The sequence below is a fragment of the Diadema setosum genome, chromosome 3 (assembly GCF_964275005.1).
Source record: "Diadema setosum chromosome 3, eeDiaSeto1, whole genome shotgun sequence".
NCBI classification, from domain to species: Eukaryota; Metazoa; Echinodermata; class Echinoidea; order Diadematoida; family Diadematidae; genus Diadema; species Diadema setosum.
In genome coordinates, this window is record NC_092687.1 from 15,420,234 (window position 1) to 15,438,573 (window position 18,340).

The 18,340-nt window shown below is 41.3% G+C and overlaps 1 protein-coding gene across 1 annotated transcript in view; it reads right to left on the minus strand.

Moving 5' to 3' along the window:
- The window catches only part of LOC140226539 (26S proteasome non-ATPase regulatory subunit 2-like), a 57,954-nt gene extending 39,816 nt beyond the window's left edge, over positions 1-18,138 (minus strand). Inside the window, exons 1-8 of the mRNA XM_072306989.1 lie at positions 18,034-18,138; positions 13,540-13,596; positions 11,482-11,646; positions 10,831-10,952; positions 10,002-10,229; positions 8,707-8,865; positions 7,678-7,822; positions 5,436-5,496 (exon numbers count right to left, since the gene is read on the minus strand). Coding sequence (XP_072163090.1) covers positions 5,436-5,496; positions 7,678-7,822; positions 8,707-8,865; positions 10,002-10,229; positions 10,831-10,952; positions 11,482-11,646; positions 13,540-13,596; positions 18,034-18,117 — 1,021 coding nt within the window. The 5' untranslated portion in view covers positions 18,118-18,138. The remainder of the gene's footprint in view (positions 1-5,435; positions 5,497-7,677; positions 7,823-8,706; positions 8,866-10,001; positions 10,230-10,830; positions 10,953-11,481; positions 11,647-13,539; positions 13,597-18,033) is intronic.
- Positions 18,139-18,340: the final 202 nt, after the last annotated feature.

Genomic DNA, 18,340 nt, shown 5'->3' on the forward strand with positions numbered 1-18,340 from the left:
ATGACTTCCTACCCTCTCCTTTTGTTTTCTTTGTTCCGTGTCCCTTTGCCCGTTCCGGACTATTCTTGTTGTGTGAAGTCGCTTTACATGTGTGTGGTTGCTTTTTCTGCCTATTTGCCATTTTGCTTCTGACGAAGATTCTGCTATGATCGAAAGCTTAGGTCCCTTTTGACTCTATCCTAAAAACATTCATGTACACTCCCAAAACTTGCTGGGCTAGTAATGAAAACTTCCATTATCTAGCAGGGGAGGGGGAATGCATTCATTTTCTCAAGAGAGCTTTTGTGTGAGAGAATGCAAAACTTGATTGAGTGTTGCCAAGTTGTTTTCAAACTTCTTCATTTTATTTGATCTTAAGCATAATCACTTTCGTAAGTACATGTACAGTATTACGATTTCTTCTCCCTTGACTGTAATCGGAAAGTTTGCCATAACGACGATCGCTAATGACTGTTTTGTGTTTGGATGTGCCGATATGCGAAACACGTGGTTCAAAGGAATGCACCATGTGCTACTAACTTACTGCCTTAGAGGTTACTGCAAGTTGAATGGATCGAGTGCGCCATAGGCTTAGTTACGGTAAACAGTTTACGTTCGATGCGAATAATTATTACGTCTTTCAGGATCGAGGAATAATACACACAAAACATGCAAACAAACAAATCCACGAACGAGTGTTGATAACCAAAATTCATATGAAAAGTAACAGGCAGTTTTGGTGAGCGTGAAATTTTACTGTCATGATTTTGCTGTTTAATCGGGTGGTGGCTGCATCTCACATAGGACATCTCAGTGAATTTGTCTAGGCATATGAGACCTTTCATAATCTGTGATTGCATTTTTGAGTGATTAATCAATTCCTTTTTACAGCTCGGGAACATATAAATACATTGTACTTAGATCAAGTACGCAATAATCGACTGTTCGATGTATGCGCCTAAAGAAAGGCGAAAGAATCAGAACATCTTTGCAATGATTCCTTTAACTCAACTCACCAGCGAGTTCTTCGATCGATACACTACACCAGTGCGCGCATTCTTTCGTCTGGCACCTGGGGTCTGGCACGCACCTGGTTTTGTGGAAATTTCCACGAAGGGATCCGAGGGTGGGGTTTTTCCAATCCCAAGAGACCGCATTATACACAAGAAGACAATTTCGTCGCTTCTATCATTTTCCGTCACTCGTGTTTTCCCCTTATTCTTTGCTAATAATGAACGTTTCGATTGAACTTTACGATGGTTGTTCACACGTGGGTTCCTTTTGTTGTGAGGTGTAGGTACAGTATTTTCTTTTTTTATCATTCTTGGGAGGGGAAAGAAGAGTAAAAGAGGGAAAACTTATTTAAATAAACGAAGGGCACGTATAAACGCTCAGCATCCACAGCAAGCCGTCTTTTACATCAGCATCGTTGATTATCATCACCTGCACTATCATCAGGCATCACTCAGATAATGCTGTCCTTTTTTTTATAAACATTTAGAAACACGATCACCATCACTCGAGATAAACACGTAGCAGTGGCAAATCCAGAGGGGGCGCATGAGGCGCACGCCCCCTTTATTTATCGTGAAAAAAAAAAAAATAGAAGTGAAACCCGGAAGTGGCACCAGAAATATTAGTTGCGCCCCTCCCCCCTCCTGTACAGAATTCCTGGATCCGCCCCTGCCTGTACGAAAATAAATGTCAACAGACAAAGTATCAACAACCTCCCCGACAACTACATAAACATTACCACAGAGCCCACCGAAGCGGCTGGCATCAAACACCCTTCGAAATACTGCAGCAAAGCGGGAAATCGCCGTTACGAAAATGCATGTACACAGTGCGAGGCAATTGAAAGAATTACCTTTAGATTAAGAATATGAAGGGAACAAATAAAGTGATATGAAACGAAAGAAATCATACACCAAACGAGAGGTATAACGACCTCCAATAGGCCCTTAGCCGCAGCATATCAATAAACATGACGTATAAATAAGCACTCGGAATATGCGTGTTTCGGATTCCTCCCTTCTATTTCTTTCCTGAACTATTCCCAATGCCCGAATAAAATAATGACTAGTTTGTTACTCTGATTTCTTCCTCTGAGGAAAGGAAGTTCGTTCATCCGAAAACAAAAGGATTGACACTCCGAAGGTTTGCTAATCGGACAATGCCCCCCCCCCCCAAAAAAAAAAGCCAACAAAATGCTCGTTAATCAAAATATTGGTTAATAATGTTAAAGACGATAATAGTAATAATAATAATAATAATAATAATAATAATAATAATTATTATTATTATTATAATAATAATAATAATATAACAATAGACAGAAATAAAACAATATATGGCCCTATAGCAATTACCCGCAGCATGATTACATTTTCGAATCAACAAACATGGATAGGCACAAGGAATATGCGTGTTTCGGATTCGAAATAACGCCGTAACCATCGGAATAGTGCACCCGTTTTCTTTTTCGGAATAATGAACACCACGGAAATCAATAAATGATTTCAAACTAAGAATCCATCGTAATTCTTGCCTTAAAGATTTTCCTCCCTTCTATGTTTCTTTCCTGAACTACGTGTATTCTCAATGCCCGAATAAAATAATGACTAGTTTGTTACTCTGAAAGTGGAGTTGTGAGTTAAGGAAGTTCGTTTATCCGAAAACGAAAGGATTGACACTCCGAAGGTTTGCTAATCGAACAATGGGGGAAAAAATAATAATAGTAATACATTTTATTTTCACACTTATGGGTACGAACATCTATGGTGTAGGGAATTTGCGTGTTACAGAACATTTTATCACTTTCGCATCAGCGAACTTTACGTGCAGTGCATGGGTACTACAAAAATGCCTCCCCCCTAAAAAAAATAAAAATAAAAATGTATATACAGCATGTATGATTACACCAACACTTGAGCATAACAACAAACAAGCAAGCAAACAAACAAATAAACAACTTAAGATTTAATCTCATAGCTGCTTTGAATATTTCACGTTCCGTCTGTATACTTCTTTTCAGAATTATCTCTCACTTCCCGCTTCACAACTAGGAAATAAACGATGTCAAACTATAATAAGAATTAAACTTATTGTCTTGCTCTGAATATAAAATTCATTATTCCAAAAGCTCGTTTATCCGTGAATACAACAGGCTCGATACTACAGTACTCCGAAGGTTTGCTAATCCGACAATAACGCACCTATCCAATCACAAACATTCGTGCATTTTCGGATTATGAATCATAATTTGACTATCACATTTACGAACATCTATTTTTCGTGTAGGGAAGTCGCGTGTATCTGAATGTTTCATTTTCGTACTAACGAACCTTATGGGTGCATGGGTACAACGAACATGACCCTCAACCCCCACCCCCCCAAAAAAAAAGAAAGAAAGAAAGAAAGAGCCAAGTCAAACTAAGAATCAGTCTGAATTAGTCGCTTTGAAAATTCCACGTACCGTCTGAATTATCTCTCTGTCCAATAAAGAAATAAACGATATCAAACTAAGAATTAAACGTATTGTCTTGTTTTGAATATTTTTTTTTTTTTTTGCTTTTCTGGGGCCCGTTGCATAAAACTTACCATTGAATTTCAATGGTAACTACCGTCAAAATTAGGCATCACAGCCAATCAGCATCAAGGATTATAAAATTTACCGCTGATTTGAAGACTTGCCGCTAGAAAGGAGCGGTAAGTCCAGCGGTAAGGGTTTTATGCAACAGGGCCCTGATTCAATAAAAAAACGGGCAATGTAACGCGCAATTGCTGAAGAAAGAAAATATATTTAATGACCAAATAACGGCGAACAAATCCTTCTAATTTCTTTTTTCCTCTTTTTGGGGGTTAATTTTCTTTCTATACTCAAATGGATTTTACGTACACGCAATTTTAGTGAAACCATTTTCTTTTTGGTCGGCATTCTACGATAAGGTTCCTGTGGGTTCCTGTGGGTTCACCCTCGCCAAAAATGCGTGATTTCTCTTAAATACTATGAACCCGAATGATCTCTGATTGGTAATTTAGTCTATTTCATGATCAACCAGTTGTTTATTTTCTGCTTGTAAAAAACAAAACAAATCGCACGTGAACTACTACATCGTATAACATCTCTGTTTCGTTCAGCCGAGCGAGCCATACCATAGCAATGGCGACGCACATACGGCGCACTCGCCTTTCCCATACGTGCACATTCCCTGGTTACATGCAGCCCGCATACCACCATGTGATGTATCAGGTGACTTTCACTAAATGCAGTGAATAATCTGCTAACGGTGCCGTACTTACAGCTAGGGTAAGGGAAACTAAAACTTTTACAAATTGCTTCAGTGAAAACGGCATCGATATATGTATACATGTTACCATTTTTGATATCATTATGTGTATCAGGTGAATTCCACGCCTGTCTACTGTTCTCATTCCCGACCGCTGTGCTACTTGTTGAGTCTAATCTTGAAGTAATTCTTGCCGGCTAGCGGCTGTGGATGTGGCCACTACACACACACGTGTGTACTGTATTCCATGTGCGCCTTGGATCACGGACGCTTCTAACGAAATTTGGACGAAACTGCCGAGCTCCGAACACGCATTTTCCGAACGAGCAACGCATTTGCCGAACGGAATTGAGCGGGCGGTCGTGCGTGAAATGCGTCCACAAAGCGTCAGAATCGTTGCTAAAAGATCGATAACGAAATTTCGTCCAAATTTCGTCCAGATTTTGTTGCTACTCGATCGATAACGAACTTTCGTTGGAAAACGAAATTGACGGAGGCGTTTTTTATTGCGCGTACTGTATTTTGAGAAGTTGACCTTGACCTTTGACCCCCGACCTTTGACCCACGACCCCCAACTTCTCTAGATAATCACTGCCCATCGGTACAAGCATATATACTAAGTTCCATGAAGATACCTTGAACCATTTGCGAGATATGGAGAAAAACATGAAATTTCAATTTTTTTTTCCACAAAATAAGCTGTGACCTTTGACCTTTGACGCTGTGACCCTAAAATCCACACAAAGTATTATCCCCCAAGGATATACCCTCATACCAAAACCACCGCACAGTTCTTGAGATATCGACAAAAACAAAACGGGACGGACGGACGTACGTACGGACGGACGGACGACCCGAAAACATAATGCCTCCGGCCACTTCGTTGCGGAGGCATAAAAATTCCAATGCGAAATGCCACAAAGAAACACCAGTATCTCAATCTACTCAAAAAATCAGGGAGAAACTACTGACACACTAAATAAGATTGTTCATAATACAACAGTTATCATACAGGGTGCATAAATACAGAGCAGAATTTTTATTTTTGTCTGCACTTCCCTTGGGCCATGTTTTGCTTGCTCTCGCTCTCTCTGTGCCAAGTGTTGGGTATAATTACAAGACATATAATTAGGAAAAGGAACCCTCCCATCCAAGCTGTAAACTTACTTGTTGATTCCAAGTGGCTCTTGTAGATATCTTCTGGCACCTTGGGCTCCATAATATCAAGCTGAAGGGAAAAAGAAAACGGCATACACAAATTTCTCAGGAACAGAAATGCATGCTGTACTCAGGTGAAGATGCCCACATTTCTGGCCAGTATGAATTAGAATTACATTGCAAAGACTGGAACCAATGCTATGTTTCAACTCGTACTGCCAATAGATACATACCGGACACGTATATGTACACACAGATACACAGTGTATCACTGATTCGACTAGTAAAATGTAGGCCAAGTTAAATCCATGCTGGTCAGTGTACATTCAAGTATCATTGCACAGGCTGGAGGTGAGGCTAAGTTTAAGTTACTCTTGCCAGCATAGATAAGAAAAACAATAGTGAAACCTGGAATCAAGGCTGAAATCCAATGGCCTTTAGGCATAAATAGCCTTCTGGCATAAACAGCTTTTTTGGAATAAATAGCCTTTTGGTGCAAATAGCCTTTTAGGCCTAAACATTCACAACTGAATGTCAAACACCTTAAAATCAAAATAAGTACAACTTTGGCAAAAATATTCACAATGGAATGACACACACCTTAAAAATTCAGAATAGCAACAACTTTGCCATAAAATGATCCTGTGGTGTCAGAATTACGAGGCATGCAGAGTTAAACCTTTTGGATATCTAGGCCAGGGATGCCAACATTGTAAACAGGACTGCAGTATTTTGAGGGCTGAAATAAGCATATTCTTGGTGGTAACAAGGTATCTTAATACCTTTTTCTGTTTTAGGCATGATTAGCCACCAAAATCTGATAAAATAAGAGAAAGCAACTAGGGAGATACTTGTGTGGCACATGTGCATGCATCTCAATGGGCAAAAAATTATTCCCATATTTGAAGATTCTGTATTCTGGTCAAAGTACACGTATGCAGAGTCAGAGAGACTTGGCAGCCCTGGTGAAGTAATACATACCGGTAGAAATATAGTGTTTTTCATGAAACAAAAAAGTACAAAATGCCACACCCCTCCTCCCCCTCCCCCTCCCAAAAAAAGGAGAAAACTAGAAATGTCGCTTTGGCGACTGGTATGCCTCCGCCATAATGCATGATTTTCCCAATAGGTCTAGATAGTACATGTGGACACTGTGTGATTACATTTTCACAAAATTGGCAAAATATTGGAATGACAAGTTTGTCACAAATGTGTTGAATGTTCACCTTCCTTGACGTAGGTTTAATTGGATGAATAGGAGAGCATGTATCTAGGGATTTAAGGACTTCATTTGACCCATTCATACATTTAGGCATTGAGTAATTTTCAAGGTACAGGTGTGGAGAATAAGTGCAATTTCTGAATTGAATAGTAAATTGTTACCATTTTCATCTGGCCCTTGACCCTAAAATTCATAAGATAATTACTTTCAGGTAGAACATGCATAATATGTACTAAGTTTCAAGGTAACTTGAGCCACTTCCGAGATATGGAGGAAAAAGTTAGTTCAGCACTTTCACTTGATCTTTGACCTTTTGACCTTTGAGGCAAAAAGAGAAAAAAAAACTTTCCAGAGAATTTCTATTAGGTTACACACGCATACACCAAGTGTAAAAAAATAACCCTGCTGGCATTGCATAAATATGAGGGTAATAGTAAAATTTTGAAGTCTTGCACTTGACCTTTGACCCCTGACCTTTGACCCCATGAACCCTACATTCATTAGATAATCACTTCCAGTCAGTACATGTATGTGTATACTATGTTCCATGAAGATACCTTGAACAATTTTCCAAGGTACGGAGAAAAAAAAAAGAAGTTTTAATATTTCTACTTGACCTTTTGACCTTTGACCTTTGACCTCATGACCCAAACTTTCACCAGAGAATCTTAATTGGGTAAAACATGTATACACTAAGTTTCAAGAAAATATCTTCAGGCATTCAATAGATATGGTGGAAATAGTGAAATTTTATGTATTTGACCCTGACCTTTTGACCTTTGACCTTGAGCATGTGCACCCAAAAGTTGATAGGCACAACTTCACCCCCTAATACACATACATGCCAAGTTTCATTAGGATACCTCAACAGGTTTCGATAGTTACCTTGTCCACAAAATTCATTACGGACGGACGGAAGGACGGACGGACGGACAACCCGAAAACATAATGCCTCCGGCACCACTTCGTGGCGGAGGCATAAAAACAGCTGGCATTTTAGCTAGCCTGGAGCCAATGTCACATTCCTACCTCTCTAGCCAGGGCCAAGAAGTGTGTGTTGAGCTGAGTGCTGGACATGATCTCCACCAGGTCATCAAAATCTTCTGTCTCCTCAGGCAGCTCCAGGAAGATCTGCTGTGAACCAAGCATGTAGGCCAGCTGCTTCTGGACCAACCTATATCAACCAATGACAGCACATGAAAGAAGATTATTGAACCACAGGTCAAGAGAACTCTGCAATCTCATTGGTTGACCGCTGTGCAATGATTTCTGCTGGCAAGATGTATGATATCGAATTATTATACTGACAATAGCAACTGTAAACATTCAAAAACTGCATACTTGTAGCACCCTAAGCATAATTCATATGTAGGTCAGGTTCTTTTGGACCAGTCTGCATTGACCAATGACATCAGATAAAATATTACAGAGCAACAGTTCATGAAACGCTATGATCTCATTGGTTGAGAGCTGTGCATTGATTTCTACTGGCCAGACGTGTAATATCATGATTAGTATAATCACTAACAATAGCAACAGTTATTACTCTAAACATTCAAAAAATAGCACACTCGTAGCACCCTAAGCATAAGATAGGTCAGCTGCTCCTGGACTAGTCTGCATTGAGCGATGACTGTGCATAAAAGAATAATACAGAACGACACATCGAAAAAACTCTGCCATTTTATTGGTTGACCACTGTACTGGAAAAATGTATGATATCAAGTGATTAGTATGACTACGGACGATAGCAGCTGTAAACTTCTTACGTATAGTTGCACACTCGTACAAGTAGCACACTCAGCATGTACATTAGCTACTTCTGGATGAGTCTGTATCGAGCAATGACAGCACATGAAGGCAGAATATCATAGAACGGATTTGGAAAACTCTGCAAGATCTCATTGGTTGAGATCCGAGCTGTGCACTGATTTTTAATGGCCAGACTTTCAATATCCAGTAAGTTCTACAATAGCAACTGAAAAGATGAAAATAGAAGGAAATACTGCGCATATTCAAATCAAATAATGAGATATAATTGAATCAAACATGGCATACTTGTCTTTGCACGATGTGAATATCTTCTCGATGAGTTCCATGTCGTTGAGTCGAATCGCCAACCGCATGGCTTCCGGATGACTGTCAAACTTCCTGAATATGTTCAGCGCCGTCCTCAGTAGGATGGAATCTTCAGGCTCAGGGACGTAGTTCACACAGCTGTGGAGAGAGAAAAACATTCACATGATATTGACCAAAAGGGCAATATAAGATGCAAATAATACATATTACACAGGGCATTATCAAGAATTATCCATCGGACATTAATTTTGAAACAGTTCATAATTGTGTTTTGCATTATTCCAAAGTTGAAGAGGGTGGATAATTTTACTAATGCCTGACCAGGTAAAGTGTATTATTTGATTTATAAGATGGTGAAAGGATCTATTCCATGGTAGCCATCTTAGAAAGATCCTCAGGGTAAAGACTAGCTCCAAGCTGGTAAACTGAACTGCACACAGAAACCATCGTAATGCTATTACAGTACACGGGCAATGCAGCTGAGCACACATTGGCGGTTGTTTTTACCGGTCAGTACTATACTAAGCCTTTGAAAAGTAAATTCAGGCTTTTAGGCAAATTAAAAGACTGGTCACATGATAGCTCTGTGTTGATCCTGATTAGGATCCATGATAACCATTTCATAATGAACAAATATCACCAAGCACTGACAAGGCTGTATTTGACATTACGGATTCCAATGTGGCTGGATAGCACTAAATTATGTGTGATCGTCTGCGACATTTTTAAGGTGTCTCCGCAACCTTGCGGAGACACCTTAAAAACCTCAAGCAATGATGTAGAGACGTCACAAAGACGTCTCCGCAACTGAGAAGATATCTCAGAAAAATCATAACATTTCCAGGCAAAGGAAACTGCCATCTTGTTTGGAAAAGTCTCTGACGTTACCCTAGAGTCACCTTGTGACGAGAGAGCAAGCCAGATTTTGTTTTTTCCAAGTCACCACAACTGATTGGTTGTAGCAGTCACAGCAGCAGCTCCTCCAGTGAAATATTAGTTTCATTTTAATATTCCTGAAAATTGCTGTCGGGATATTTATCTACTGACAAGGATCTGCTTGATCATTACCACACACCATTTTCACAATAGTAGCGTACAGTAATGAACAAAGAAATGTACTCATGCACATTCCATTCATGACGGGATCAGAGCTAATATTTTTGCATGCTCTTAAATTTGCAAATAGCTCTCTATTCGCGAAATTCACGAAAATAAAAACCCTGCCAAATATGTGGCGTATACAGTATAATTATAACTGGAATAAATGTAATCACCTGACGAGATAGAGACAGACGCGGGGAAAGACATTCTTGTCCACGTAGTCTTGGAGTAGATCTAACTTTTCGATCTCCATGAGGAGGTCGCAGGCCTCGGCCTCGGCATTGTGCTGCATGTGGTAGGGCACGATCTCCTTGGCCAGACCCAGCAGCCGCTCCCTCTGCTCGGCGTCCTTCTCGACATCCGTCTCGTTCCACACCTGTCCGATCTCACCGGCAAGGTGCCTGTCAAAACAAGGGTGGCCAGTTTTGGAGAGGTTTTCATAAGGTGTATAGCACTTGATGTATGGCATAATTTCATATTCTTTACAGGGGAAATTATGCTAAAATTGAATACAATGTTTGTAAATTAAAAATAAAACTGAAGTATGCACAGGACTTTGAAGAACACATCAGTGATGTTTGGAGAAATTTGGACAAGCACGTCATGAGTTATTAATTTTTGTAGTTTTGACCTAGTAAACCTACATTATTGTATGTACAGTCATTGCTAGATTAGAAGGCAATAATATTTATTCCATGCATGCAATGACTGAACAATATGAGGAAGTAGCAAGAGAACTCTGTAGAATATATCTTTTTGAAAGACACATATTTCCTTGACTTGTTGCCGACATAAGACAGGGCACTATTCCCCCGACTACTGAAAGAGGTATTTGATCAACTGCTTTTTCCTAAAATGCTAGAAAAATAAAAATCAACAATTCATTAAATTTTGTGGAATTTTAATTTCAACACGTGTCTTGAATTTATTTACACGTGTGAAACAGTAAAGAGTGCCTACAAACGTATTTCCCTCCTGCCAAGAGAGGGCGCCCTCCATTACCTGGCATACTCGTGCCCCCAAGAAGCTATGTCTTCTTTGGACCCCAGGAGCCGGTACTTCAGACAGTCCTTGGAGTCACTCATGGTCATTCCGAGCACGGACACGATGTCTGCGCAGAAACGCTGGACCAATAGAAACAGGCATGAAAACTATGATTTGGAGATACAGGAATAATTAATTTTTCTTTTTCACTTTTTTCACCCTCTGTGAAAACAGAGTGGTTGGGAGAATTGGTTTAGTGGATTGGTGTAGTGGTTATGGCTCTCAATTGCTGAACAAATCCTAAGGTCAAATCACACACACAAAAAAAAGCAAATTCAATTCATATACTGTGGGTCAGTAGAATTCACAAAGAATCAACATGTGAAATGCCATTTGCAGATTTGCTAAACTTGTTAACAGTACTGCAGTATCCCACGAGCTGAAAAGTCTTTTTTTTATCTTTAGCTCCTTTGGTGGAAAAAAATGTATTTTACCTTCCCTCTATAGCTGTGCAAAGTCTGCAAATCTGGAAAGAAAAAAAAATGTATTTTCACTGAGGCTTGCAGCATATTTGGAAAACTTAAAATTGTACCAGTACATCAAAAATGTAACAGTCAGAATCACTTCTTCTAGCGTGGGCATGACCCCTGACCCCTGATGACCTCTCACCTTATTGTCGCCGGGAGCCATCTTCTCGTAGATTTCCTTCAGCGTGTCGTAGTGGGGGCGGAGAAACTTCAGCGGCTTGGGCACCGAGGTCATGGAGCTGGTGGAGGCGCGGATCATCTGCCTCAGCTGTTCCAACGCTGGCCCATAGAGGGAGGTATCCTTCTCCTACAATATACACAACAAGCCACAGGGGAAAACTTGTTATATCTGTTTTAATAGAGAAACAGGCCTGTTTGTTGCTTTATGGGAAGTCTGAACTGGGAGGTCTTAGGCCTAACTGACTGACCGTTCCAGTGCCGGCCCATAGAGGGAGGTATTCTTCTCCTACAGATGCACACAGCAAGCCACAGGGAGAAAACTTTTTAGAGAAACTGTTTGTTGTTTTCAGGAGTACATGTAGTGGCGACATATTTCCGAAGCATTATGGGAAGTCTAAACTGGGAGGTTAGCCCATTAAGGACGAGTCCCGAGTACACTCGGGCAGGTGTCTATGGGAACATGTTGTAGATAAAATCAGTCCATCCTCAACGGGTTAACTGACTGCCTGTTCCAGTGCGGGCCCATAGAGGGAGTTTTCCTTCTCCTACAATAATATACACAGCAAGCCATAGGGGAAGAATTGTTAGATAACCTGTGTGTTGTACATGTATACTTGTTTCATGGGTACATGTAGTCTTAGTGATATATTTGCAAAGCATTATGGGAAGTCCGAACTGGGAGGTCCACTGACCGACTGTCCCAGTGCTGGGGCCCGTCTTATAAAGCCTTCAAATCAATCACAAGTCCCCAAATCAATTGTGATTGATTTCTATCACAAGTCTTTATAAGACAAGCCCCTGGCCCATAAAGGGAGGTCATCCTTCTCCAACAACACAGGGTTCGAAATTGGCGATGGTCCGCTGGCCATTGGCCACCCAAAATCACGTCGGACTAGCTAAAAATCATAAAATTCTGAAGTTACTAGTCCCTCTGGCTAGCCAAAATATTGCTTCAGTGTTAAAATTGATTCTAAGTAGTCCGCCAGGCTAGTTAAAAAAAAAAAAAAAGTTAAGTGCGACCCCTGCAACACACAAGCCATACGGGGGGGGGGGGGGGGGGGGGGGGGGGGCTTGTTAAAGAAACAGGCCTGTCTGTCGTCTTCATAGGTACATGTAGTAGTAATATATAATTTGTAAAGCATAATGGGAAGATGGGAAGTCTGAACTGAACTGGGAGGTTATCTGACTGTCCCAGTGCTGGCCCATAGAGGGAGGCATCTTCCTCCTACAGATACACATACAGTATGTAACAAGCAGCCAAAGTCAGAAACTTTGAGTTTCACTATTGTTCTCATGGGTAGTAGGAATATGTTTGCAAAGTATTATGTAAAGTCTAAAATTGGAAGTGACTGAGGATCACCATGGTTCATATCCACATGCCCCTGGCACTATTGTATTCTGAAAAGCATTAGAAATACCTTAGACGGAACTGACCTACTGTAACACATTTTTGTACACATATGCATAAAGCCCAGTGCCGGTAATGATTGACTGTGCTCATACAGAGGGCCACGCACTATGAACAGCATACAAAACAGAAATTATGTTAATACCATATCAACTCGGTCTATTGACCTGGATTGTAATTGTATTCCTCATGAGTTTGTACATGTACACCACACACTGTTCAAATGCTTTTAAAAGACCTCTGAAGTCAAAGAAACAGCCCTTCTGTGGCTTTGTATTGGTTTAAAGGCCTTAATTAGCATTTTCAGATGAAAGTGAAACAAAAACCACACTATATTTGCTTCAAAATAGTTCTTAAATGTGAATTAGGAATAAAACAACCATTTTTTTTTAAAAGCCAATCAGTAAACATACAAAATGTGAACCAAAGTAATCACAAAATCGTTTCTGGGATAAACTGTCTACATTCACATTCATATGGATCTTCCATGCATCTGTTTGAGCCAGATGTATCCAATTCAATGGTGTCAACTGCAACCAGTGGGCACAGGGGGTACAATGTAATTGCCTTATTAAGACTATGGACGTCCAGTCGAGACCACTGACCACTCACCTGGAGTCTTTCCACCAGCATGGTCAGCTCTTCTTGCAGCTGTTTGTCCTCTTCGGACTGCATTGGGGAAAAGAAATTGGAGGACATGTTTGCATTAGGGAGAAAATAAAGCGAAACATTCAATGACATGTTAACACTACCAGTAAGCACCCGGTATCACTGTTGAAGATAGTAATGTATTAATCTTTTTCTCTTTTTTTTTTACGCTCTTTTAATTTCATCTTTGTTTGTTTGTTTTGTTTGTTTGTTTTTTTGCATTTGGTTTTGAATTTTATCCCCCAATCTTTTTTCTTCTATTTTTTTTCATAATGAGAGAATGAGCTACACGTGTAGCTACATGTATGGTGACCAGTGTATCAGCAACACAATTAGGACATCTAGCAATAGCATCTCCGACTCGTGCGCAGTGCCAAGTTTGCTATCAAAAGTATTTGATTACACAACTGATTACACGGCCAGCACATTGTGCACACATCACATGTGCACAAATTTCAAATCCATTGACCGGATAAAAATGGATGTGTGTGTGAACATTCGCGCGCACTGGCCGTTAATTCAGTGTAGCTCGCGCTCTCGCTCCCACCAGGTTCCTCTCTCTTGACCGAATCACATTAGAGTAAAAGCCCCAATTTTCGGACACTTAAGTAGTATTCGTCATTCAGCACTAGATGGCGCTGTCGCGCATGTACATCGTTTTCTACACACGCAGTGCTCAACTTCTGAGCCCATTCGCGACGATCGCTAGCTGTAGCAGGTATGACAGGGGTGCATTGATATCATTCTTTTCAGAAGTAATACAGCCGTATGTCAAACAACATGCTCGAATCTCAAACCTGAACTACTTTTGCCTTCCTGTACGTGGGTTTGCGTCTGCTACCTATCGCTAGTAGCCCAAGGAGGATGATCTGTTCAGCACGCTAGGTCGAAATTTCGCACTTATTTGCCATGACCTTTGGTGTATTGTGCACTTAATCCACATAGGGCAAAATATGGCAGTATCGAAACTTCACTTTTTTCAAAATTGAAGTGTTTTCTGATTTTTTGAAAGGAAGATTTATTGACCTCAAGTAACCGCATGTGGTAAGAACGGTACACGAAATGGACCTTGCAATGCCTGTTTCAGTGAAATTGGCTGCCCGATCGGAGCCGGGTGGAGAGCTGCCGCGGGTGTCGCAATGGGTGTTGTGTGATTTACGACTACCCGCGGATGCCGCGCAGGCTGCGCGCTGGCTCAGCGCTAGTGAGCTCTTGTGGTTACGATGATGGGCGAATCAAAGCCGCCACTACAATGGGAAAATCGGGTACGCAAAAAGTTAGTAAAATGCGAGATTTTTTCAAGAAAACGAAAAAATAGACTGATTTAAACACTGTTCATGTCTATATCACGTATTAATCTACGGATAATTGATCTCATTTCATGGCTTGATGTACACCTGATTTTCGAGTGGTGGTGGCTAACTTAAGCTTTTTTGCAATATTTATTCAACTCAAATAATTTTCCACAAAATGAAATCAATAATAATGTTTGTCACATATATCAAACTAATTTTTCGCAATATTGATTTTGTTAAACCGATCGTAAAATTTCACAAAATCCCCAAATATCATCACCTTGTTAATTCCCCAAAATTCGGACAGCGTCTCCAAAATCCGGACACGCGTGCAATGTCAGTACGCATACAAGGCCGCTGAAAAATCCGCGCGCGCCATACCTTGTTGACGCAAGGTTGCATTGGGGATGTTGCGGCGCCCGTTCGTGTCCGAAGTTTGGGGACTCTCCACTTGCATTCAGCCCCTGTACATTCATTCACTGCATCGGCACGTACGGAGATTTTGTTTTTCTTTTGTGTTTTTGAGGATACCATCACACTCTGAGCTTGCGATAAGCGAAAAATCTCGCAACCAAACGGCGTAATTTTCAATTTTTACAACACTTCAACTTCATCTGTAAATCTTCAAATTGAAGAAATTCTTTGATTTTAAGTTGATATTTATCGGCGATACTACCCCTGTCATGATCCTGAATTGCAAGAAAGCTACAGTCCGCAGCCCCATTGGCATTACGCTACGTCAGTCGTTTGGGGCTGCTGGAGCTGGTCACAGTTAATCAGGGCATAACTATACACAGCCCAGTCGCTGTACATGGTACGTCGTGACAGGGCTGTACGAGCGCGACCACCAACCACTAGGAGAGCGACGTAATCGTATCACGATAGCTTTGAATTTTGATACTTAACATCATTTTTGTCACCTCAAACTCATCGAGTATTGACCGATTCGGGTTCGTTGAGGGCAGCAGACATTTTATGGCACTGGGCGCAGCCATGAGCTCAAATTGCGGTGTCTCAGCCGACCCCCCCTGCTCTCCCCCACCCCACGGGCTACATGTTTATCGCGCACTTGTAACAAAGGTTCGCGCACTAAGCAAGCATTCGCGCACTCAGTACGAAACGCCCATTGGCTAAAGCAACCATGCATCAGTTTTTCATTCCGTGCGCGTGAGAGGGGTGGGGAGAGAGAAGGGGGGGTCGGCTGAGACACCGCAGTAATGGCGCTGCCCATGCCAAAAATACACATAGCGCGTCACAGAATCGGTCAATACTCTTCAATATTTACTCTACAAATTGTACATCTGATGCTATCAGTATTCAAATGTACGCAATGAAACTTACCGAAATTGATCATCATATCCAGCATGTCCACACGGTACACAATCTTTCACGCCAGGCCTAACTATACACAGCCCAGTCGCTGTACATAACGGCGACGTACCATGTACAGCGACTGGGCTGTGTATGGTTAGGCCTGGCCGTGTGGACATGCTGGATATGATGATCAATTTCGGTAAGTTTCATTGCGTACATTTGAATACTGATAGCATCAGATGTAGAGTAAATATTGAAGAGTATACTCGATGAGTTTGAGGTGACAAAAATGATGTTAAGTATCAAAATTCAAAGCTATCGTGATACGATTACGTCGCTCTCCTAGAGTAGTGGTTGGTGGTCGCGCTCGTACATCCCTGTCGCGACGTACCATGTACAGCGACCGGTTTGCAGATAAAACAAAAAACCAGCATTCGTGCTTTAAAATAGTTCTATGATGTGAGTTAAAGACAGAAACAACCACTGCAAAAATTTGAATCCATATAATCGATGTTAAGTGTTGTTAAATACACAAAATGTGCACAATGGTTATAATAAAAATGTTTCCAGACTAAACCGTCTACAGTTACGGTTTATTGAGAAAACACCGATATCTCCTTATATTTTAGGCTTTATTGCGAAAATGTTCATGGTAGGACGTTTTGTGATACAACGAACCTACAAATATGCATCAAATGTGATATCTTGAACATTTTTTAAATCACTGCTCCCAAAGGTAAACTGGACCTTTAAGGTCATAGTAACCGAATCCGGTCAAAACGTCCCCGGGTCAAAACGTCCCCGCCGTGTTCCAACCAAAACGTCCCCGGGTCGCGTACCAGAACGTCCCCGCTTTTGTCCGCGCGCGCTCTGTGGGTCAAATGCACACATTCATGAAGAAAATACCATGTACTCTGGCGCATTGTCGCTAGTGTACTTTCGCACCTGTTTGATGACCTCCAAACATGCACAAACTCACCCTAGTTATCCAGTAATATCCTAAATACCTGCATCTGAGTGAGATTCGAGTCCAGTAGAAATGGAATTTTCACCATTTTTTTTTTTTTTTTGTCGCTTATCTACTTATGGGAATCTTGATCGGAACTACTCGCTCGGCGATCACTGCATATTGCATCGAATTCGCGTTGCATTGGAGCAGACAGCGCGCACGGCAGCACACAGCTAGCTAGCAGCGAGCCACCTAAATGCTGCTCTAAATAACAAAATTTCTTCACATTTACCGTTATGAATTGATAAGTGATACTTAGATTTAAAAAAAAAAAAAAAAAAAAAAAAAAACATTTTGACCCGAGGACGTTTTGGTGCCAGCTGGGCCCGGGGACGTTTTGGTCGTACCCGAGGACGTTTTGGTCGTACCCGAGGACGTTTTGGCTCGGGGACGTTTTGACGTGGGGACGTTATGACCGGTAAGCATAGTAACTCATACATGCTCAGAAATATTTCGTCGGAACTAGGTGCAGTTTGAAACTGGTTCTATACTACCCATGGCACTTCAGCCGGTTTCTTTAACAGAGGACTGAGGACAGGCTTCGCTCAGAACAACTGGAGCAGTAGAGTAGAGATATGTCGCTATCAGGGTTTTGTCGGTACGCGGTGGCGCCACAGCGCCAGTCTCACACTTCCCGACCGACCGACCCCGGCGCGGCCCCGGTACCATTCCGAAGAAGCGGGCGAGAGCTGCCAGTGCTTGCTGCCAGATTCCAAAACTTGCTCAGTCATTATCATAGGCCGCAACTTGTTACCCCAGCCTGAGTTATTCAAGGATCTATTTCACTCGTCTTTACAGTGTCAAATAATACAAATGATACAGATTCAACTGATGACTTACCAGATCAAGGTTTTTATCATCTTCAGTTTTCTTTTCATTTTTCTGTTCTTGTTTCTTCTCTGGCGGCTTCGTTGTGTCTGCCATTTTGAGAGGTCCGTTCTCCGATGATTTACTTTGCATGCACACTGTACTATAACAGCTAGCTAGCGTGCACATGTACGCAGCTATGCAACATGCATCATGCATGCACGCACGCAAAGGACTGTTTCTGCTTGCACTTGCACACACACTTTGGACAATGCGTGCGCTAGGCTTTACACAACAGACCAGACGTATTCCCATACCTTTGATAATTCAATACGCATGA